The sequence below is a fragment of the Bos grunniens genome, chromosome 17 (genome assembly GCF_055505025.1).
Source record: "Bos grunniens cultivar Pamir isolate PY7600 chromosome 17, Bosgru_T2T1.0, whole genome shotgun sequence".
Lineage (NCBI taxonomy): Eukaryota > Metazoa > Chordata > Mammalia > Artiodactyla > Bovidae > Bos > Bos grunniens.
Window position 1 is genome coordinate 30,052,093 of NC_141181.1, and position 24,616 is coordinate 30,076,708.

Sequence of the window (24,616 nt, forward strand, 5' to 3'; positions counted from 1 at the left end):
TACCAAAATCCTTAACCTAACCTACAGGACAATGCATGATCTAGTCATAACACTTCTAAAATATTTTTAGGAGCAGATTCCGTTAAACAGACTTAACTCTTTGATCAGTTCTTCTATGCTTAGTCACTCAGTTGTGTCCAACTCTTTGTGACCCCATGGACTGCAGCTTGACAGGCTCCTCTGTACATGGGGGTTCTCCAGGCAAGAATACTGGAGTAGATTGCCATTTCCTTAGAGCAGCAGTTAAGCTAGTTTTATTTTTATACTGTTTTTTAACTAAAATAATTATGGGGGTGTGTGTCAATTCTTGTCCCTTTTAATTTTACATTGTGAATGTTCTTTAAAGATTTTTTTTTTTTTTTGGCTGTGCCCCACAGCTTGTGGGATCTTAGTTCCCCAGGCAGGGATGGGACCTATGACTCCTGCAGTGGAAGTGCAGAGTCTTAAACCACTGGACGGCCAGGAAGTCCCAAATTAGGCCATGTTAATCAAATGTGACATGGGTGTTCTGTATTTAGAATAAAACCTCTTGAACATAACAAGTAATTTTTTAAATAGACTTTTATTGTGAATATAAAATATCTGGAAATGATTTTAAAATTTCAGTTACAGAGTTAATAATTCAATGATCTTTACAAAAGAAAGCACCACATTAAAATTTACATTCATAAGACACAATCTAAAAATGCATATGCTAAAATGATTCAACAGTACTTACAGTTTTATCTTGGAATTTTTTTAAACCACAGATCTAAACTGAGGTCTCAAGCTCAGATGTCTTCAGGGCCAAGTGGGAAACACAAAGCAGTGAAGTAGTCTCATGTAAGAGCCTGGAGTCTGGTGAGCTATGGCAAACGGGGGACTGCATACCCAATACAAAGACTTTCTGAATTCAGAAGTTTTGGAGTTATGCACACTGAATAAAACAATTGTGGGCCAAGCTGGCCTGAATTGACTGTCAGTTTGCAGCTCTGGGCTAAATGAATTTCTAGCAAGTTACGTACCCAATCTTAAAAATGAGAACATTTCTTTAGGTAGTTGTGTGGATATGTTCTTAAAACATCTGACTAAGAGAAGAAATTTTTAAAAATACCTTTTTTCACATTTATTTAGGAGAAATTAGTTATGCCTAAGAGTTTATTAAAATTAAATGAATTTTATTCTTTTACAAATAGAAAGTTACATACATTATTATGTACATTATTGCTTATAGGAAATATTTATGTGAAAAATAAAGTACTGGGTTTGCTCAAGCCATTGCTCAGAAAGCATTCAATCACCTCACTAAATACATAAGAAAATACTTGTATTTCAGTTAACCAACAAGTTTATCTTTAAAGAGTATTTTGTTGGAGAACTTTAGTAATTTCATACTGTCAGTATAAAGGTTCTAATCTAAACAAGTAAAATTTTACAGCTCAAACCATGTTTGTTCATTATGTCAAAGCAGTTTTACAGAATTTACAACATTGTATGCCATTGGTGACTTCACGTTAATCATTTAAAAATAGTTTTTAAAAATTAAGGTGATGGAGGCATTATAAGGACAAATAAAATCTCCTTAAAAAAAGGCTGCAAAAGCACCTTATAATTCAAATATCCTTACTAGAGTACGACTACTTATAATAAAGTAACCCACAGACAACACATACTTCAAACAAATGCAACTCAAATACATTTATTCCTACCAAAATATCTTCTACTTTTAAAAAACATTTTAGCTCTTGGCTTCAGAAGTTTAACATAAAAAGAAAGCACCAAGTGTAACCATATAATACTTCTTTTTAAAAAGGTTTAAAAGTTACTAGTTATTATATCTTTTCTATAAAGTGAAGTGTATATGGGACAAATCAATTTTATAAGTGGCCATTAATTTCTGAAATTAAAAAGTCAAAGCTGTTTAAGTATCTGGCTTAAAGTTAGATGTTTAGCAAACTCTAAGTATGTATACAAGAAAATGTTAAGAAATTGTTTTCAAGTAATGCAATACGTCTGTGTCCATTTTCATTTTTCATGAATTGAAACTTTTCAAGTAGGGGAAATATGTTTGGCATTTTTTTTTTCTAACCTAATATTTGGCAAAGTTTTAAAGTCTTATGCATCTTATCTTCATTCTCACATTCAATTATTAAAAGCACTTAAATACAAAGCAATCAGGATTTCTTAGAATTCAAAGTTAACATTAACACTGATTTTACACAGAATTATCCATGGCAGAAAATTAGTATTGAAAATAGGATTATAAATTCACTATGGATCCATAGAAGAAACATGTTTCTCAAATCAAGTCAATAATAGAAATACCATGTAAGGGAATATGTACAACACAGGCTGACATATTACAAACCAAGTTTGATTTAGCAGTTCTTTAAAAACCAAAAGGGTTTCTATGAATGCCTTTATTTTAAATCAATAAATTATTCATAATAAAAATGTAAAGTTTTCATAAATAACAAGAGACTAGATAATTGATTTTTATGGGACTCCCACAAACTAACAAAATATTTAACATTATTTCACCAAATGTTGGTTTAGAATTATTCAAATGTATTTAAAGATAACAGTTGACTGATTTGTAATATAAATTCCAGGCTCAACTGACAGCAGGTAGAGTATATAGTGCTGTCTGCACTTGTTCTTCACATCATCAAAGGGTGGAGCTCCTTTTGTGAGAAACATGATGGCTCCACTGGCTGCACAGAGTGATCCCATTAGTTGGCGTATTTATGGAGGAAGCGTTCAAATGCATCATAGATGGCTCGCCTAAAATTAAACATGAAAGAAAAACTTCAAGTATTTGGCAAAAAAGGGGGACAGACAATGCTTTTACTATAAGTTATTTCCAAATACCCTGTGGCTTGCAACCTGGCCTTGTCTCCAAACGGACAGGTACGTGAGGGTGTCTGGATCCATGTAATTCACCACTATTGGAAAACTTCAAATGTGCTTCCAACTTATGGTTCAGAAACTGATGGTTTATAAACTCAAGGTTGATAAAAGCCATCTTTTCCTGAGAAGCACTTTTTTTGTGCCTTGAAATTTATGTTATTTTAAAATACGATAAAATGAAAAGGAACTGGTTCTTTCTATTCTTTCTACTTGTTGAAAATTAACTGGTTATATAACTTTTCAAATGTCATATTCAATCTGTTTCATAGATTATGATATAGCAAATGAACTCAAAAGCCTTAGTTTCCTACATTAACTTCACTAGGTATTTTAATATTTTAATTGGAAAGAAATAGTCAAATTGACCTGGCCCAAGTTCATAAGATATTATTTGTCAGGCTTATTTTGGCTTTTTTTCCTATTGTCAAATACATTTTCTTTGTATAAAATTCAGAAAAAGAGAAAAAAGTCATAATCCCATCACTCTAAGGTATGTATGTTTAATCTTTTCCTACAGGCTTTTTTTTTTTTTTAATGCTCATGTCTGTATTTTTTCCTCAGTTTAAATAATAACTGAGGAACTTCCCTGGTGATCCGGTGGTTAAGTGTCCACGCTCCCAATGAAGTGGGACAGGGTCTGATCCCTGGTCAGGGAACTAGATTCCACATGCCACAACTAAGACCTGGCATAGCCAAATAAATAAATAAAAATTTTAATAAATAAATAATAATTGAGATCATATTAATATTAATCCTATATTGTACTTGTTTGACTAAGCATTTCCCTACATCCTTAAAAAGATACTAAGATTAACTTTAAAACTGGCACCTGCTATGTACTGTGATTTCCAATTTGTTGGAAAGAAAAAGTTTTGTATCATTCTTGTGTGGCTCAAAAATATATAAAATGAGACCCAAGGTTGCAATCTGGGCTACTGTACATGGTATGAGAAGGGTTAGTAAAGGTATACATATGCATTTTAAATCACTTGAATAGTCTCTTACTCACTTGTACTATCAATCCAAACAGCTTAACCCAAACTCTTAGAGCACACAAAGGATTGGCTTGTTTTACTTTTAAATCTGATGAGTGATAAGGATGAATTTGTAAAGTTCTGCTATTCCAATGTCATCTAAACTTCGTTAGGTTTTAAAGTGACTAGTGGGGAGTATAAGTCAAATAGCTTAGTATTTATTCCTCCTGAGCAAGTTATTTAATCTTTTTTGTTCTCTGTGTTTCTGTATAAAAGGGGATATTAAAAGTAACACCAGAAGAAATCGCTCTAGTACCTGGCACATACTGATAGCTAACATTTATTTCTTTCTCAAATGAAGCCTTCAAGTGAGCACTGAGGAGTTTTTATAGCTGACTTTGATTACATCTATTCTTCTTAATGCCTCTCAGCCATACTCCCACATTTATACATAAAAGAGTAATAAAATAAATTTGATAACAATTTACTAAAGCAAGCATGTGGGTTCTCTGCATTCACATGTAACAGAACTTTAGACTCTTCTTGGGCAACCCTAGCAACCCTCCCTACGCACAATTTTTGTTTGCTTTTGTTTTAGTTTTGCTGTGCCAGAGGGTCACTTGAGTGTTGGGTAAATAGTCTGCTCACTGACTAACTCACTGCTTTACAAATGAGTATCTTTTTTTTAAAGATCATACTATATAAAAAGAAAGTCTTACATTCTTGAGGACATTACAGACTTGAAGAATTAATCTGTACCTCAAGAAGGTGACATCTCTACACTGAACTACATAAGCAACAACATACAGATAATTATTTCTTAGATTAAAAAAGAGCTAAAAACATGTCAAACATACCACACACACAATTCTTCTATGATATGACTGTCCAGTTGGCATTTTTGGAACACTGCACAGGGCACTGGTCTAACCTCTTGATGTGAACTGATTAATGATAAATATTCTAATAATAACTGTTACAATCAAACGAACAGAAGTAGAAAAAAACTGGCATATCAAAAAACTAGAATAATAGCATAAAAGTTTTTATAAGTGAGTGAGTGAAAGTTGCTCAGTCGTGTCCAACTCTTTGCGACCCCATGGACTATACAGTCCATGGAATTCTCCAAGCCAGAATACTGAAGCGGGTAGCCTTTCCCTTCTCCAGGGGATCTTCCCAACCTAGGGATTGAACCCAGGTCTCCCACATTGCAGGAAAGCTTTTATTTATAAGTTCTAACAAATATGGAGTCATACAAGATTATTAACAATAAAATCAGTATTTCACTTCTCATTTAAGGTTCAATATTTACTGGCTGCTGGAACACACTGCTAGATTATTCCATGGGATGCTCAGGTCATTCTGACAGAACATCAGAGTGGAGTGAAAAATTCATCATGAGTCAAAGCAAGTTTTACAAACCCTAGTGTTCCTCCCTACACTCTAAAATACCTGGTTATTAATATTTGAGGAGGGTAAAACCACACAATAAAACACGCCTATCACATGCTATTTCCTAGTTCTCTAGAAGGAAAAGAAAATAAGACAAGATAGGAAAGAGCATCACAATGTGAGAATTGAGACAAGCAGGAAGGAAATAAGAGGACTAAAATCTATAAGACAAATATCAATTTTTTCATATTTATTGAGAAAAAAACAATCCCCAAAACAAGTAACAGACACCATACACCAGTTAGACCAATCATCTTACCTGAAGAGTCCTTGTTTAAAAAGATAAGCACTAATATGACCCCCTTCTAGATATCGGATTTCACAACCAGGCCAAATTTCTTGCAGACTTCGAACTCCTGTTCGTGGAATATAGGCATCTTCTTTGGCTTGAACCACTATGATGAGGCTTGGGTCAACTGGAACTAGGCACAGGATTTTTTAAGATGCAACATATATACTTTGAAGAAGCTCTAAGAATTTTATATATAAATACTGGTAACCATATTGAAAAGTAAAATACGCCATACAATGCAGTAAGTATGCAAAAAATACTTGCCAAACTAAAACTTTTGATCATTAAATTAAAAATCAACTATACTGGATTTTCCTGGTGGCTCAGTGGTAAAGAATCCACCTGCCAATGCAGGAGACATGGGTTCTATCCCTGGTCCGAGAAGATCCCACATGCTGTGGAGCAAACTAAGCCTGTGTGCCACAACTACTGAGCCTGTGCGCTAGAGCCCAGGAGCCGCAACGACTGAAGCCCGAGCACCCCAGAGCTGAGCACGAGAAGCCACCGCAATGAGAAGCCCATGCAACCAGGAGAGTAGCCCCCACTACCTGTGGCTAGAGAAAAGCCCACATAGCAATGAAGACCCAACAGAGTGAAAAATAAATAAACAAAATAAGTTTTAAAAAAATCAACCATACTAAACCATAACATTATAATATTCATCTCTAATACAGTAAGATGAGTATTCTAAAGAAGATACAAACCCCAATGTTTTTAACGAATAAAATGGTCTTGGATTTTCATGGATAAAATTTAAATATACATTTAAATAACTCACTTATCTTAGAAAACACATTGTGGAGCCAACGATAAATGAAATTATCTTATAGCATACTTTAAAAATATTTCACACATTTTACCTATCATCAGCATATATTCTCAATTTCATATGAAAATTAATACCTGAGAAATTTGCTACGTGAGTACATTCGTCCATAACTCCTTTCATAAATATTAAAGATTCTTTCTGAAGATTGTTTCTTCTTTGTTCTTTACTGAGTAGGTGGCATGACTGAGGACTGCAACTTGTATAACTACTTTTGTTGGTTGAAAGTGTGTGATTGAAGCAGTCCATCTTAGAGGTATCTTGTAACAAGAGTCCTTCTGATGTGGCACTGATAGATGTTTTACTAGATTTATGGCACTCAACAGGTTTTTGGGACACAACTTGGTCCGTCGTATCTAAATTTAAAGTTCTAGAAACCAGATTAAGGTTAGTTAGCTTGTCTGCACTGCTAGGGAAGCGTTTCACGAACTCTTGTCCCATTTTGAAAGAATCTGTCTGAACATATGAAAGAGAAGAAAATGTCATTTAATATAAAATAGGGTTTTATGTAACAACCCTGTCAAAACAAAGAGAAAACACATATATCCATCAAGGAATAAATGGACAAATGAAATATAATATATACATATAATAGATTATTACTCAATCTTAAAAGGGAATGAAATTCGGACACAGGCTACGCCATAGATGAACTCTGAAGACATTCTGCTAAATGAATAAGCCACACACAAAAGGACCATATTGTATGATTCCAGTTTTATGAGGAATCTAGAGCAGTCAAATTCATAGAGACAGAAAGTAGAATGGTGGCTGCCTGGGGCTAGGAAGAGGGATGAACAGAGTTTAGTGTAATGGGTACAGAGTTTCAGTTTCAGATCAGATCAGATCAGTCGCTCAGTCATGTCCGACTCTTTGCGACCCCATGAATTGCAGCACGCCAGGCCTCCCTGTCCATCACCAACTCCTGGAAGAGGAAAAAGTTCTGGAGATGAATGGTGGTGATGGATGGAGGTGATGGTTATACAACATTGTAAATGTACTTACTACTACTGAACTGTACACTTAAAAATGGTTAAAATGGTTAATACTAATGAACTGTACATTTAAAAATGGTTTAAATGGTAAATTTTATGTGATATATATTTTACCATAATAAAAAAAAAAACAGAAAAAAAGGCATCCAAATTTAACTGAGGACTAAGACAAATTGTATTTTATTGCTAAATGTTTCCTACTAAATGATAAAGATTATCATTTAGGCTGTGACACATTTTGTTTTGTTTGTTTTGGCTGCACCACTAGGCTCGCAGGACCTTAGGTTCCCAGACTAGGATTGAGTCTGGGCCCCCAGCAGTGCAAGTGCAGAGTCCTAACCACCGGACAGCCAGGGAAATCTTGCTTGTGTCATGTTTTTATTGTCACAGTTTTGAAATCCATGATTTGTTTTAACCTTAGAACTTCTAAAATTCTTAGGAGTGCATCCTAGCAGTAATACTTTAGTCACCCCAAATTCTTTTCTTAGGCTGAACTAAGACAAATTAAAAATTATCAAGAAAAAATATTAATTATTAAAATTCCCAAAGTATAACACACACTAAGTTTAAGAACTTACAATTTAAGTAAAAATAAAGTTTGTCAGATACTAAAAGCAGTCAAAGAAAAGAACAACAGCCTGGGAAAAATATATTTGCAACTTATATGACAAAGAGCTAACTGCCTTTACAATATTGTAGTGGTTTTTGCCATACATTGACATGAATCAGCCGTGGGTGTAGATGTGTTCCCCATCCTGAAAAATTTTAAGAATGCAGAATGTCTGGTAATTACAAGTATCTCAAAAGCTAAAATGAGAAAAATACAGAAAGTAAGTACTCATTGAATAAATATTATTTTGCTTTGAGGGAGCCAGAAAAGATTCCCTTCCAAGAAATAAGTAATAATGATAAAAGATGTAATTAATACACTATATCTCTTTTAAGCCTTAGCATGCATTTCACCTCAGGACAATTCTGATTTTGACATTCTTAATCTCCTTTGTCTAGAACAGGACCCCATTTTAAGCCATTATTGGAACAGAGTTCATAATCTAAAGCCATTTTTCTCCACAGGATGTATTCATTTTAATACAGAAGCTGCAAAATGGCAAATGACTAAGTCAGTTAAAAAGAATCCATAGCATAATAAATATAAATTTACATTAACTGTCAACAAACTTCTACATGAAGCCTAAAAGTTGATACAGTACAGGTGAGAACATGATTCTTCCATGTTCTCAGACTTTGTTTACTAAATAATACTGTCATAAGATCTGAAAATAAACTTTAATGGGTCTTCCTAAAGCTGCATAATTTTCCAAACAATTTTCCTTTGATTACAGAGCCTGTTCATCCCTTCACTCCTTTTTCGTTTTTCTAAATTTTTTATTTTGCACTGCTGCTGCTAAGTCACTTCAGTCGTGTCCGACTCTGTGCGACCCCATAGGCAGCAGCCCACCAGGCTTCCCCGTCCCTGGGATTCTCCAGCCAAGAACACTGGAGTGGGTTGCCGTATAGCCTATTAACAATGTTGTAATAGCTTCAAGGTGAACAGTGAAGGGACTCAACTATATATGTATATGTATCCATTCTTCCCCAAACTCCCTTTCTATCCATCAATCCTTTTTCAGTCCTTTAACTTTCGAAATGTTTTCTTGACATTTTTCCTTGGCCTCAATCAGCCTTGCCAATTTCTAAACCAGTGCAGCACTTGCCAGAAACAATGGAGTAAGGACTAAAATAACTGTTGTAAGGAAGCCATGTGGATCTTTTGCAAGCCTATACCACAACATACTCAGCCCAGGCCTGTACATCAAACATCTTTGTAGAGGCCTTATGCTTGAGTGAAAGTGAAAATGTTAGTTGCTCAATTGTGTCTGATTCTTTGCAACCCCATGCACAGTAGCCCACCAGGGTCCTCTGTCCATGGAATTCTCTGGGCAAGAATATTGGAGTGGGTTGCCACTTCCTTCTCCAAGGGACTGTTCCCACCCAGGGATCGAACCTGGGTCTCCCACATTTCAGGCATGTTCTTTACTGTCTGGGCCAGGAGGGAAACTTGAGTAGTCTCTGATTTTGTCCTGGGATTATTAGCCAGTCACATTTTCAGGTGACCCTTGGTTGGTTGTCTCCTTTAGCTCTACCATACACTTCTGAGATAAGGCTTAAATTCTGTTATGTTCTCATGTACCTCAATTACAGATTCCAAGCTCATGCTTGGAGGAATAAATATTATTTCTTTAAGGAATATTCTTCCATCCAAAAGGGACTGAAACTGGGTTTGATCTCCAGACCGGACCAGCATGGCACCTGAAACCATCTGCACTTTTCCTTCATACTGGTGTTTCCCCTTCACTCACTCACCCTTCCTCACCAACCCCCTCCTCAGCCCCCACCGCCATCCCACCTGCATCCGGCCCCTGGGGCCACACTCAGCTGACCCTCCCTCCGCCTGGGGCTCACATGGTGGGGGTGTGTGAGAATCAGGGGTGGTTCCCGCCACTCCTTGCAAAGTACCATGGCTGCCTCAGCTAACACTGGGGCAAAACCTGTGCAGTGGGTGCCACCAGCCTCCCCGACTCCCAACTCACCCAGATTATCAGTAACTTTCAAACTGAATGTGCAAAACTTTAAAATTTATGAAAAGAATGGTTACTTTAGGAGAGTAATCAGGAAGCAATTCATTTCCCTGAATTGGTAAATTGGTAAATTAAGGGAAAGAATTAACCCTTTCCTATATGAACTGAGGCTCAGGGGCAAAGAATCTGTGTGCCAATGCAGGAGACTTGGGTTCCATCCCAGGGTCAGGAAAATCCCTTAGAGAAGGAAATGGCAACCCACTCCAGTATTCTTGCTTGGGAAAGCTCATGGACAGAGGAGCCTGGCAGGGGTTGCAAAAGAGTCAGATGAGACTTGGTGACTAAATAACAACAATATGAATTGAACTATGAGACAACCAAATAATTAGCAAAGGAAGTGACTTTTTAAAATAAAAGTATTTAAATTAATAAATGAAAAAAAAAAAGGACAGAATTAGAGTATCAGCATTTTGCAACTCTCAATGTAATAGACATAGGCATTAAGCATCAATGGCTGCTTACACCACAGGAAAGAGCAGCCAGACATTACCTGCTCCCTATACTCTCGACAAAGAACATGGAGGAATATACATGAGAATACAAACAAAAATCTCCACTGTGAGAAACTCTACAAGTAAATAGCCTATGTTCTTCAACAGATAAATTATAATGAAAAGAAAGGAATGAAGAAGAATTTATAGATTAAAGATACTTAAAAGACACATCAAATAAAAGATGTGTATCTAGGAATGCATATCTGGACAATAAAATTATCTTAAAGACAGAAGGAAGTAATTACTATAAAAATCAGGATGATGATAACTAAACAGTAGAGGGAGGAGGGCCTTTTGATTAGGACACATGAAAGACGTTTTTGGTTTGGGTGCTAAAGTGCTGAGCTGGGTGGTCAAGTTCTATTCTTGACCTATTACAAATGCATTAGCTATTTAATAAACGTAGTAAGCTATACATTAGCTTTGCATGATTGTGGTTAGGACTCTGTGCTCTCACTGCCGAGGGCCTGGGTTCAATCCCTGATCAGGGAACCAAAGTCTCACAAGTCATGCAGCATGGTCAAAAAAAAAAAAGAAAGAACAAATATATATATATTTTTTAAAAATCTGCAATTCTTTTAAAAAATCTGAATCATTAATCATGGTCAAAATCCACCCCCCCATGTTATGCAAAAGTTAAAAATACTTACTCCACAGTATTCAAGCATGTGAATAATTTCTTCTTCATAAACTGTCTGTGTATAATACTGCTTTTCTAGTTCCCTCCAATTAATTGATTTACTTAGCACGCCCTGAAATAACAAACTAAATTAAGATCAGATCACATCTGTAAAGCATGTTGTCCAATAGTTTGATTATTCTTACTGTGCAGAAAAAAAATTAACAAAGCAGGCTTGAGATTTCCTATCTCTGGACAAGCCTACTTATAAGGTTGGACCTATTTAACTAGTAAACAATAATTCTTTACCCTGATATAAAACTTCCAAAATGATGTGGGTCTCTAAGCCTAAACTGCTGATACAAACAATGCTGTTTCTACTAAACATTGGATTTCCTTCTGGAATTTTAGTATGTGAGGCTGAGAATACCTAAGAACTCTGACCTCTGATATAAACCCCGGACTTCAAGGCTCAGGTGAGTTTCATTGAGGGACAACAATTTGCACCTATTGTCATAACTCACTGCTGAAGAAATTAAACACATTCTGAAAGACTCCTTTGGAAGCTTATGCTTGGTTTCTTCTGGACTGTACCCTGTGTGCCTTTTTCCTTGGCTGATTTTATAGTGAATCCTTTTGCTGCAATATGTTTTAGTTGTGAATATGACTATATATGGAGTCCTGTGATTCCTTCCAGTGAATCACCAAACCTGGGGGTGATTTTGGGAACCCTGAAAATTATTATGTTTAATTATATATAGCTATCTAAATATTAACTGCAATTAAATTACCGTAGTGAAGACCCCAGATGCTGTGGACCACGACAGACATGGAATCAATGGCATGGGCTTAGGCCAGTTGGATACTGCTAAGGAAGCCATCTGTAAGATAACACAGAGAGATTCAGTTTAAAGTTCACAGTCATTAAATGAAAAATATTTAATATTAAGAAGCACTTTGGGACTGGGATGGGGAGGGAGGTAGGAGGGAGGTTTAAGAGAGAGGGGACAAATATATACCTATGGCTTATTCATGTTAGATGTATGGTGGAAGCAATCACAATATTGTAAAGTAATTATCTTCCAGTTAAAAAAAATTTTTGTATAGTAGTTGGTGAAATAAAACATGAACACAAAGTCTCTTAAACACTCATGAGAATGTCTAGCAACCTCTCCAAATTCCCCAGATCATAAACTCAACAATGACATATAATTGCCTCCTAAAAAACCAATAAAGTATATTAGGAAATTTTAAGTATCTTTAAATTTTAAGACCCTTCACAGAAACCTACCTTCTACTGGGTAAATATAGAGCAAACATGCTGGGATGTAGATCCTGGGCAGTAGGCTAAGCACACTCATTACTTAAGTGACCTGCTCAGGCTGAGCAAGATTGTAACTAAAAATTTCAGACTTTTGAGGTTGACTGAAAGGTGTCAAGAATTTGGTGAACTACAAAGCAGATTATATAGCTGATATAAAATGATGCAGTATGTTTAGAGAAGTGAAATGTTACTTTTGGCTAGAGGAATTACAGAAGGCTTCATGAAATAGCGATCTTTTAGGGGAAAAGATAGACGGGATCTTGTCTTCTATATAAAGAAGACGGTATGATCAAAGGCAGATGGTGAGAAATACAGGGTCTGGTGGGGAAACAGCCAATATACTTCAGTTAGGCTGGTCAATAGGGCACATGTATCCAGAGGAGTAGGGAGACAGGTAGGGCCAGAAAGCTTGATCAGGATCAGATCAGAGGTTCCTTTGTTCCATAGATAATGGGGAATTAATAAAGAAACTGGAACAAAGTAGCGTTATTGTCAAAGAATTGATTCAATGAAGCTAAAAAGTATTTTATAAGATTGATTAGAGAGGGTGAGATTTGAGGTAGGGAAACCAGTTAATAGGTAGCAGTCCAGCTTATAAGTTACAACACTCTGACTTAGGTCATAAAAATGGAAACAGTACTAGATAGGAAAATAAATCTTTTGCCACCTTTCAGTTTCAGTGTCTTTAGTTGTTTCAAATTTGAGTTTTTGAAGCTAATTTTATCAGTTTCAGCCTTTGGTAATTGCTTTGAATTTGAGTAAGTTTTTAAACTTAATCTTATAACTCAAATGAATTATAAAAAATATGTATCTATAGATATAGATATAAATGTACTGAATGCTTGTTATGTCCAAGAAATGAGCCAGAGGGTCATGTTCCTGGCCCTCACTGAATCAACTGCTTTACAGAGAAAATGGACTGCTAGACAAACAGCCACAGTGCAAAGAAATAAGTACATGTTACTGAAAAATGAAGTGTGGTCTGGGAATCAGGAAGAGCTTCTTCCAGCTCTAACCTTGAAGCGGAAGGGCAAGCTGCTACCTGGCTAGGTGATAAGGAGTGAGGGGGCACTAGAGGGATGCACAGCTAGTGCCAGTTCCATAGTAAAACCTTTGGCAGGTTTTAAGCAGGAGAGAGCAGAGAACAGATTTAGGAAGACCACACTAGTTATAGTGTGGGAAAAAGCTCTTAAGAAAAAGATTGAGGAGAGAAAAGACTAAATGGAGAAACCAATGAGGAGACTGTACACTCTAGAAAGCAAAGATAAAATAGGTTGATGGTAGGGGATGGAGGGAAGAGATAATTGAAAAGTGTTTTGCAAATCAGCTATCTTCAGGAATTTAATAGCAAAATAAGGCATTTATAGTTGAGATTTGAAAAGCCAATTTTTATTATCAACTTTTAATAAAATATTAAATCTAATACCTGAAATATAGCTGTGAAGTAAGTAGTAAAATCAGTATCTCCATAAATCACAAAAAAATCATTATTTAATAATTGGAATAAAAGTTTAGAATCTGTTCCTGCAGGATTTCCCTGGTGGTCCAGTGACTGGGACTCTGCACTCTCAATGCAGGAGCCCGGGTTGGATCCCTGTTCAGGGAACTAGATTCCATATGCTGCAACTACAAGATGCTGTGTGCTGCAATTAAGACCTGGAGAAGCTAAGTAAAAAAAATAAGAAGAAATATTAAAAAAAATTGGTTTCTGCTTTCACCAAAAGTAAAATTAATTCTATACCTAAAGTGATTTCTTTTCTTTTGGCCATACCATGCAGCATTAGTTCCCTGACCAGGGATCAAACCCACACCCCTGCACTGGAAGCATGGAGTCTTAACCACAGGACCTCCAGGGAAGTCCCTAAAGTGAATTTGTAAATAATTAGATTCTCTAGACCTTCCACCCACTTCACAACCCTCTTCAGTGCTCATAGCCCACAGGTAAGGAGACAGGGCAATAGTTTGAAGCTGCAGTTTTCTCTGGCATGGGTCTACTGTTAGATGCCCACAGAGGACAAGCCATAAATCCATTACCATGCTTGATTCCATAGATCTTATAAACATAACCACAATTAAATATAAGTTGAAATGAAAATGCTTACGTGTCCTCCCATGGATATTCCGGTCATTCCTAGAGGTCCATAACCCTCCCTCTCTAGCCAGTGCAAGAGAGCTGCAGATTCTAAAACGAGAGCTCCTCCCATCACAAAAAGGTCGGACACGTTTTTTAAGCTGGACCTTCTAGCCTCGCAAAACAAAAGAGAAAATTATTTATGTTTTTACATTTTTATACACACAAATTTACAATAGGCAGCCAAAATGCATGTTTTTCTTTTAAAGGACCAGATAGCTAAGTATTAATAAAACAATGGTATAAATTGATTAAAATTAAATTGCTGCTAACATTGTTCTACATATTAATCACCTAAAATTTAAAAAGTTGTATCTGCTCTACAACATACAACCTTCATTGAATTTCAACTACTGAGCTATTTCGAAATCCAGAGGAGAACATATTATTTATTTGACAGAACTTAAAAGTGTTAAAATATGTATGGGAAAATAATATTTCTATATTGTCAATTTTTAGTTAAATTACCACATCAATAAAAGGAAAAACAAATTTACAGTTGTCCCTTCTTAGGAAAAAAAAATTACAATAGAGCTTAAAGCTCACATTAAAAAAAATATATATATATATAAAAGAATTGAAACCTAATAGTAATTTTGTTTAGGTTTAATTGAAACCTAATAATAATTTTCATAGAACCAGAGCAAAAAACTCTTAAATTTGTATGGAAACACAAAAGACCCGAAAAGCTAAGGCAATCTCAAGAAAGAAAAATGGAGTCTGGAGGAGTCAGACTCTCTGATTTCAGACTGTACTACAAAGCTACAGTAATCAAGACAATATGGTAATGGCACAAAAACAGAAATCTAGATCAATGGAATAGGATAGAAAGCCCAGAAATAAACTCATGCACCTATGGTCATTTAATTTATGACAAGAGAGGCAAGAATATACCATGGAGAAAAGACAGTCTCTTCAATAAGTGGTGTTGGTAAAACTGGACAGATACATGTAAAAGAATGAAATTCAAAAACTCGCTAACACCATACACAAAAATAAACTCAAAATGGATTAAAGACCTAAATGTAAGACCAGAAACTAAGAAGTCTTAGTGGGCTTTCCTGGAAGTCTAGTTGTTGAAAATCTGCACTTCCAAGGCAGGGGGTACAAGTTTGATCCCTGGTCAGGAAAATAAGGTCCTACATGCTGCGTGGTGTGGCCATAAGATTAAAAAACACAAAAACCTCTTAGAGGAAAACACAGGCAGAACACTCTTTGACATAAATCACAGCAATATCTTTTTTTTTTGGCTGTACCACACAGCATGTGGAATCTTAGTTCCATGACCAGGGATTGAACCTGTGCCCCAAGCATTGGAAACACAGAGTCTTAACCAATGGACTGCCAGGAAGTCCAGCAATATCATTTTTGATCTATCTCCCAGAGTAATGAAAATAAACAAATGAGGCCTAACTAAACTCAAAACCTTTTGCACAGCAAAGGAAACCATAAACAAAACAAAAAGACAACCCACAGGCTGGGAGAAAATATGTGTAAACAAAGCGACTGACATACAGCCCATGCAGCTCTACGTAAAAAAAAAAAAAACAAAACACACACTCAAAAAAATGGGCAGAAGATCTAAAAAGACATTTCTCCAAAGAAGACAGGCAGATGACCAAAAAGCACACGAAAAGATACTCAATATCACTAATTATCAGATGCAAATCAAAACCACAATGAAGTAACACCTCATACAGTCAGAATGGCCATTAACAAAAAGTCCACCAAAAAAAAAAAAAAAAAAGTCCACAAACAGTAAATGCTGGAGAGGGTAAGGAGAATAGGAAACCCTCCTACACTGTTGGTTGGAATGTAAATTGGTATAATCACTAAGGAGAACAGTATGGAAGTTCCATAAAAAAATAAATAAATAACTACCGTATTATCCATCAATCCCACTCCTGAGTATATATCTGGTGAAAACCAAAATCCAAAAGGATACACTCATCCCAGTGTTTGCTGCAGCACTATTTACAATAGCCAAGACACGAGTGAGTGAAGTCGCTCAGTCGTGTCCGACTCTTTGAGACCCCATGGACAGTAGCCTACCAGGCTTCTCCGTCCATGGGATTTTCCAGGTAAGAGTACTAGAGTGGGTTGCCATTTCCTTCTCCAAGACATGGAAGCAACCTAAATGCCCAGTGACAGAAGAATGATAAAGATGTGGTACATATATACAATGGACTATTACTCAACCATAAAAAAGAATGAAATAATGCCATTTGCAGCAACATGGGTGGATCTCAAGATTACCGTACTAAGTCAGACAAAGAAAGACAAATATCATAGGCTATCACTCATATGAGGAATCTAGTTTTAAAAGGATACAAACGAACTTATTTACAAAGCAGAAACAGACTTACAGATATTGAAAATAAACGTATGGCTGCCAAAGGGGAAATGTGAAGGGAAGGGATAAATCAGGAGTTTGGAATAAACATGCCCACAGTACAATATATAAGATAGATAACCAACAAAGACATACTGTATAGCACGGGGAACACTACTCAATATTCTGTGATAACCTATATAAGAGAAGAATCAAAAAAAGAATGACTAGATGTATAACTGAATCACTTTGGTACACCTAAAACTAATACAACACTGTAAATCAACTATACTCCAATAAAATTAAAATATTAAAAAAGGAACAAGGCAACAATAACAAAAGGAAAATAAATAGCAATGTAAAAGAATTCAACCTAATACTAGTCTCCTGGATTACTGAAATCTCGACTATTAGAAAAATGATTTTTATAAAAATACATGTTTTAATGAATTTAAACATACCAATTCAACTGAAACTTTGTTTTAGAAATTGATTGTACATACAAGTATTTACTTGTAAGAATTATTTTACGCCATATTTTTAGAATCCAGAACCATTCTTATATAATGATAAAAAATATGACTTTATTACTAAAGTGACCAAGTTATAATCTATTTTTCAAATTTAATTCACATAAAGACATACTCCTATAGGAAACATTGCCAGAATGTATAAAAATTCACTTTGTCAATGGTTATTATATGTAGAATAATTATGTAGACATATTATGTGCCTATGTAGAATAATTATGTGCAAAGAACCAAGTGCCATAGGAATGCAAAGCTTTGAAAAACAGAACTCTGGCTCCCAGAAGACCTTATCTCCACTGTCCTACCATATCCTCTTAGAGTTAAGTCCACAAAGCAGCTTTCTCTTTATAGAAACTATGCTATCTTTTGCCAAAATAAATTATATTCATCATCATAAAAAGGCCTATTTATCGTTACATTGGATTTCTATCCTTGTTCCAATTTTCTATTTATGATCATAGTTCTCCTGATTACTTATTTTAGCCTGGTATGGAAGTTTGAAATCTTAGTTCCACTTCAGTTGGTTCTTTTACATAGAAGTTACTAATGTAGGTTCTAGGACAATGGTTCTTTGTAACAATGGACTGAGTCTCAAATGGTTTAACCATTTTTGATGAAAGCAGGCATAGATGGCTTTGAGAGAGAGAAAGAGAGAGAGATGAAAGTGAGAGAGAACTGTTTATTATAATTTAAATTATAGGCAATTTCTTACTTAGGATGAATTGTTCAAGAAAAACAAAATAAAGTATTATATTTCTTGGGTATATAATATCTGATAGGATAACTTATAAACATAATTCTCAACAATCCTTCATGGAAGAAATTATTTAGTATTCCCACTTCATAAATGAGTTAACTGATACTTGGAGAGACCAAGGCCATACAATTAGCAAATGGTAAGTTATGATTCCAAAGTATATTTATGACTCCAAAGTCACAGTCTTCCTATTAAACTTACGCTGATTCTTAGAACTCAATAACCTCTTGTACTTTTTAACCACTTATATGACACACCTAGTTCTGAATTTATGGCATGGCTCCTGAGTAAGAATTCTTGGACTATTTAGTTTTGCATTTTAACTTTTCACAAGGTTTTGAAAGGAGATTCTAAACTACCCTTCACAGAATATAGGTTTGCCTCCACTGCACTGTGCTTTTGTCTGTACCTCTTTCACGTTCTCACCACTTTATAAAGACCTATGGTGGTGGTTTACTTGCTAAATTGTGTCCATCTCTTTGTGACCCCATGTACTGTAGTCTGCCAGGCTCTTCTTCCATAGGACTTCTCAAGCAAGAACACTGGAGTTGATTGCCATTTCCATCTCCAGGGGATTGTCCCAGCCCAGGGATCGAACCCAGGTCTCCTGCTTGGTAGGAGGATTCTTTACCACTGAGACACCTGGGAAGCCTGTTACGACCACTTTGAACACGTGACTTCTCTCTCCCCAGCACTTTCCATCTTCCTACTTCTTCACTTGAAGGTCTAACAGTCATTACAAGTTTAACATGTCCAAGGAAGAACTTTTGATCTCTTACCTACAATATTCAATTTTTTAACAAGTCGTCTTATTTCAACTTGTAAATTTTACCTAAAGTACATTAGTACTTCATTTCCTCTGCTACCACTTGACTTTAGTCAAATTTTCCCCTGCATTATTGAAATTAACTTATATGCAGAGTACATCATGAGAAACGCTGGGCTGGAAGAAGCACAAGCTGGAATCAAGATTGCCGGGAGAAATATCAATAACCTCAGATATGCAGATGACACCACCCTTATGGCAGAAAGTGAAGAGGAACTCAAAAGCCTCTTGATGAAAGTGAAAGTGGAGAGTGAAAAAGTTGGCTTAAGCTCAACATTCAGAAAACTAAGATCATGGCATCTGGTCCCATCACTTCATGGGAAATAGATGGGGAAACAGTGGAAACTGTCAGACTTTATTTTTCTGGGCTTCAAAATCACTGCAGATGGTGATTGCAGCCATGAAATTAAAAGATGCTTACTCCTTGGAAGGAAAGTTATGACCAACCTAGACAGCATATTCAAAAGCAGAGAGATTACTTTGCCAACAAAGGTCTGTCTAATCAAGGCTATGGTTATCCCAGTGGTCATGTATGGATGTGAAAGTTGGACTATAAAGAAAGCTAAGCACAGAAGAATTGATGCTTTTGAACTGTGGTGTTGGAAAAGACTCTTGAGAGTTCCTTGGACTGCAAGGAGATCCAACCAGTCCATTCTAAAGGAGATCAGTCCTGGGTGTTCATTGGAAGGACTGATGTTGAAGCTGTAACTCCAGTACTTTGGCCACCTGATGCAAAGAGCTGTCTCACTGGAAAAGACCCTGATGCTGGGAAAGATTGAAGGCAGGAGGAGAAGGGGACGGCAAAGGATGACAAGGTTGGATGGCATCACCGACTCAATGGACATGGATTTGGGTGGACTCTGGGAGTTGGTGATGGACAGGGAGGCCTGGTGTGCTGCGGTTCATGGGGTCACAAAGAGTCGGATACGACTGAGCGACTGAACTGAACTGAATTGTAATAGTCTCCTATGTGAAGCTACTTTATTGCTACTCTTGCCCCAGTAAGCCAGATAGGCCTTTAAAAACATAGATCAGATCACTCCTTTGCTTGAAATTCTCCAGAGGTTTCCCAATGCACATACAGTAAAATTCAAAGCACGGTTGTTGTTTATGTCATGTCCGACTCTTTGTGACCTCATGCACTGCAGCACGCCAGGCTTCCCTGTCCCCCGGAAGTTCCTTTTCATTATATCATGTCCTCATATCTAATACTGCTTCAACCATGCACTCACCCCCTATAATTCTTTCTCCCATTTATCTGCTTCATTTTCTTCATGGCATTGATAAGCACCTAAAATTATCTTTTATTTTTATCTAGCTCCCATACTAGAATATAAACTCTATGAAGGTAAGAACCTTGTCGTTTTGTTGCTATCTTACCAGTGGTTAGGGTCAAATATTTATTGAATGAACCAAAATCAAACACAATATATTAATAAATTATGGAAACACAAGAAAACTGATTTAAAAGTTTATCATTTTAAAAGACAAGAAAATAAAAAAAGCTTATCTTCAGATTACCTATACTACACATTGCAAGAATAAAAAGAGTAGTGTTTCATTTCACAAACTAAATGTACCTTAAAAAGGGAAAGTCTTTTAATTTCTTTGGTTACAGTTTTACAAATACAATGTATCTTTAGTCAGCCTATTAAAATTTCTTATTTATCTTTTTATTAGACATTGCAAAAAGCTTAAAACAACAATTTAAGATAATATGCATTAAATTTTCAGTTTTATAACAGAAAATCTTCCCCAATAACACTTGGATATTAAACTTAAAAATGTTTAGCCTATCAAAAATTTCAGAATTGCTGAAAATTTAGTATAAAGAATGGAAAATGAAGGTAACACATACTTACATTTGGTCCTTGGGTTTCCTGCAGCCATTTAAGGATGTGGGTCAAAGAGAAAGTTTGACAATAATTAAATGTACTGTGTCTCAAAACACATGAACTTAAGCAAAACAGTTAAATTTGAAGACAATTTAATGCTGAAATTAACTATTTTTCAGTTATCTCATATAAGCTGTTTATAAGTTCTCAAGTTTTTCAACTTAATTTTCTTTTTTAAAAAAGCTTAATTGAAATATAGTCACAACCAGACAATTCACTCATTAAAGTGTACAACTCAATGTTTTTAGTATATTCAACAAGGTTGTGTAATTGTCAACTTGATTTAAAAATGAAGTTTATTGGTTTCTTTCTTCATGTATACATTTTTATAGAAAATCTTGAAAATACAGAAAAGCATGTTTGAAGAAAAACTATTTTATCTACAGAAAACCATAATAATATTTTGGTATACTTCTTTCCAACATTTTCACTTCTGCACAGTTTTTTTTTTTTTGGCACAGTTTTTTAAATGAACTTACTGTTCTAGGTTTTTTTATACCTATGTCATATCATAGTTCATTATTTTTGCATTAAAAATACTTTTCATTCATTATTGTAAACTTTTAATAATAACTTGCTAAAATCTACTGAATGACTGTTATTTGCCAGGCACTGTTCTAGAAAGGAATAATCATTTAATACTTTAAATAACCTAAGAGATTATTCCCATTTATGAAGGAAAAGTTGAGGCACTAAAAGGTTCAAGGTTATACAGGTAGTAAATGGCAAAAAGTAACAAACATAAAATAACCAATCATACAACATTCCAATGTTATAAACCACAATTTAATTAACCATTTTCTACTATTAGACATTTAATTTATTTCCAGTGGTTTTATCTTTAGAGTAAACGTCCCAGAATTAATATGACTCTGTCAAGGGATGTGAGATTTTTAAAGGCTCACAATGCATATGGTAAAAATGCTTTCAAAAGGTTGAACAGTCATTAGTAATGAAAGTGCCCATTTCACAACAGCCTCATGGCTACTGTGTTTTATTTTTAAAAATTTTTTGTAATTGCTGCTTTAACTTTACATTTCTGTTATTACCACCAACGCTGAACATTTCTTTATATCTGTGCATCAGTTTCCTTCCTTCTTCTGGGAATAGTCTGATGTCATCTTGAAATTTAAGTTAAGAACTATTTCTAAACCTCAACTGATATTTAAATGTAAATGCATTTAAAATATGAGCTTCCAAAAAAAAAAATAAATAAATAAAATAAAATATGAGCTTCCTTAGTAAGTCAAACACTTACTTCCCATATAAAACTCAAAGGAACCAGAAGGGCAATTTATCTTTATTATACAATAGAAATAAAATCTATAAATTGCCTTTTAAAAAGGTATGAAACAAACAAAAAAAAAGATATGAAACAATTTTTCACTTCTTTTCATTCTTGCTTCTTACTTCTTAAGCATTTTCTGAACTGACAAATTTCACTGCTGTAGAAAAGCTGGATAGTATCTATCATGCCTTTTGATAACTAAATCTATAAATAAATAAATAAAAGATTTCAAGGTATTATAAAAGGATATAATAAGGGTTTTCTAACAGCAAAGAGGCCATTCGGGCTTCTTTAATCATAGGACGAGCCATTAGTGTTCGTCGTCTCCAGTAATGCTAAGGAAAGAAAAGATGACTTACTTAAGAATACAGTAAGTAAATTAGAAGTTTGAGATTAACATATACAACTACATATAAAAATAGAAAATTAAGAAGGAGAAGTAGCACAGGGAACTCTACTAAATATTTTGTAATAACCTATAAGGGAAAAGAATCTGAAAAAGAATGGATATATGTACATGTATAACTGAATGACTTTGCTGTACACCTGAAACTAAGACAACATTGTAAATAAACTATATTCAAATATAAAATAAATAAATCAAATTTTAAAATATAATAAACACATCTATTAAGGAGAGTAGGTGGGTGTCATAATAAAGTCTTACATGATCTCCTGTTCCAGCAAGATGAATGCATACAGGTCTGTATTTGCTGTTCCACTCTTTAGGCACAATAAATTGGAACCTATTTAAAATAAGATGGCACATCAGTGAAACTAAAAGGTTTTAAATACATACTTTGAATTCTTTAAAGTTCCATAATTAAATTTTTTGGGAGAAAAAATCATTTAGAATTTTGACATTTATATTTTAAGTGACTGATTAAACTACTGTTTGCCCAATGGCAACAAAGATATTGTAAATTTGCTTTGTATTACAGTGTTAAAATATTTAATTATAAGCACAGAATTTAGCATAGTCATTTTCACCTTATTCAATACCACAACTTTATATATGCAAAATGAAATTTTCTTATTTTGTAAAGACGTCAACAAACATAATTAAGTCCTAGAAAAACAATTCTTTAGACAGGTCTACTTTTTCTCCTTGCAGGAATAATGCTTGGCTGTACAAGCTGTTGATGTATCAACAAAATAGTTCATGGTTATCTTTTTTTCAATTTGGAGTGTATGACAGGATTTATTAAAACTTTTATGTTTGACGGTAAAAGCAAACCACGCCCCCGCAGAAAATATTTATTTGTCGTCTTATTATAGTATTTGGTCTCCTCTATAATGTTTTTTCCTATATGACTTTAGCCATTGTAGTAAGATATATACAGATAAAATTTACCATTTTTAATTGTACAGTTCAGTGACATTAAATACATTTACATTGTTGAGCAACCCCTACCACTATCCATTTTCAGAATTTTATCTTCCCAAACTGATTAATTTTTCTCTTCAGTTTTCTTAGCAGTTGACATTCTGGAATAATTATCATAGTAGAATTCTGCATTCTGTCAGTCAAGGTTTGACCTCAGATGGCTGCAGTCTTGGGCAATATAAACCTGAATTCTGAGCTTACTTTGCCTGGGCAAGGGAAAACACCACTACTTGTACGTGCTTAGTCACTCAGTCATGTCTGACTCTATGCAACCCTTTGGACTGTGTCCTCTGTCCACAGGATTTTTCAAGCAAGAATACTGGAGTGGGTTGCCATTTCCTTCTCCAGGTGATCTTCCTGACCTAGGGATCAAACCCGAGCCTCTTGTGTCTCTTGTACTCCAGGCAGATTCTTTAACTGCTGAGTCATCAGGGAAGTCCCACCTACTGTAAATAAATTGTTAAATAGATTGTTAAATAGAATATAGACAAGTAAATTTAGGATGGTTTAATGATTATTTCTATTCTATGCTCATGCAAACTAACTCTTAATTTTCTATCTCATAGTCAAAACTACCAATGTTAACAGTTCTGCTTCATTTTGGGCTTCCCTGGTGGCTCAGTTGGTAAAGAGTCTGCCTTCAGTATGGGAGATCTGGGTTTGATCCCTGGGTTAGGAAGATCCCCTGGAGGAGGACATCCCCTGGTGGGCTCCTCCATGGGTTTGAAAAGAGTTGGACATGACTAAGTGACTAAGCACAATGACTGCTTCTTTTAGTATTCCCAGCACTCTACTGCTTCTTGATATATTGAAGATTATGCTGGTAACAGTTTAAGTTCAAATGTATACTAAACTTTAAACTTTTACTCTCTCTCCATATTTTAATGGAAAAATACTGAATAATTATTGTAATTAAAAAGTAATTTGAAATAATGACATTGATATTAATTGCATACATCAACATAA

At 35.1% G+C, this 24,616-nt stretch overlaps 1 protein-coding gene, 1 non-coding gene and 1 pseudogene across 11 annotated transcripts in view; all 3 read right to left on the minus strand.

Moving 5' to 3' along the window:
* Positions 1 to 543: 543 nt before the first annotated feature.
* The window catches only part of ABHD18 (abhydrolase domain containing 18), a 39,499-nt gene continuing 15,426 nt past the window's right edge, over positions 544 to 24,616 (minus strand). For 4 of the 9 annotated variants that reach the window (XM_086346802.1, XM_086346801.1, XM_086346800.1 and 1 more), the window contains 9 exons: positions 22,931 to 23,009; positions 22,512 to 22,598; positions 20,943 to 20,968; positions 14,607 to 14,745; positions 11,972 to 12,061; positions 11,212 to 11,313; positions 6,511 to 6,889; positions 5,575 to 5,737; positions 544 to 2,763 (listed from right to left, as the gene is read on the minus strand). In XM_086346802.1, coding sequence (XP_086202928.1) covers positions 2,712 to 2,763; positions 5,575 to 5,737; positions 6,511 to 6,889; positions 11,212 to 11,313; positions 11,972 to 12,061; positions 14,607 to 14,745; positions 20,943 to 20,968; positions 22,512 to 22,598; positions 22,931 to 23,009 — 1,117 coding nt within the window. In that variant the 3' untranslated portion in view covers positions 544 to 2,711. Of the gene's footprint in view, positions 2,764 to 5,574; positions 5,738 to 6,510; positions 6,890 to 11,211; positions 11,314 to 11,971; positions 12,062 to 13,930; positions 14,086 to 14,606; positions 14,746 to 20,942; positions 20,969 to 22,010; positions 22,098 to 22,511; positions 22,599 to 22,930; positions 23,010 to 24,616 lie in introns of those variants that run through there. The other 5 variants (XR_015144300.1, XM_086346805.1, XM_086346803.1 and 2 more) reach the window with 5 other exon arrangements.
* On the minus strand, positions 7,214 to 9,387 carry LOC147355156 (small integral membrane protein 15-like; annotated as a pseudogene). The gene has a single exon (XR_015144302.1). The product of XR_015144302.1 is annotated as a small integral membrane protein 15-like (transcript).
* Positions 14,410 to 14,543, minus strand: LOC147355157 (small nucleolar RNA SNORA42/SNORA80 family). Its single transcript, XR_015144923.1, has one exon. It is a non-coding gene; the product is annotated as a small nucleolar RNA SNORA42/SNORA80 family (small nucleolar RNA).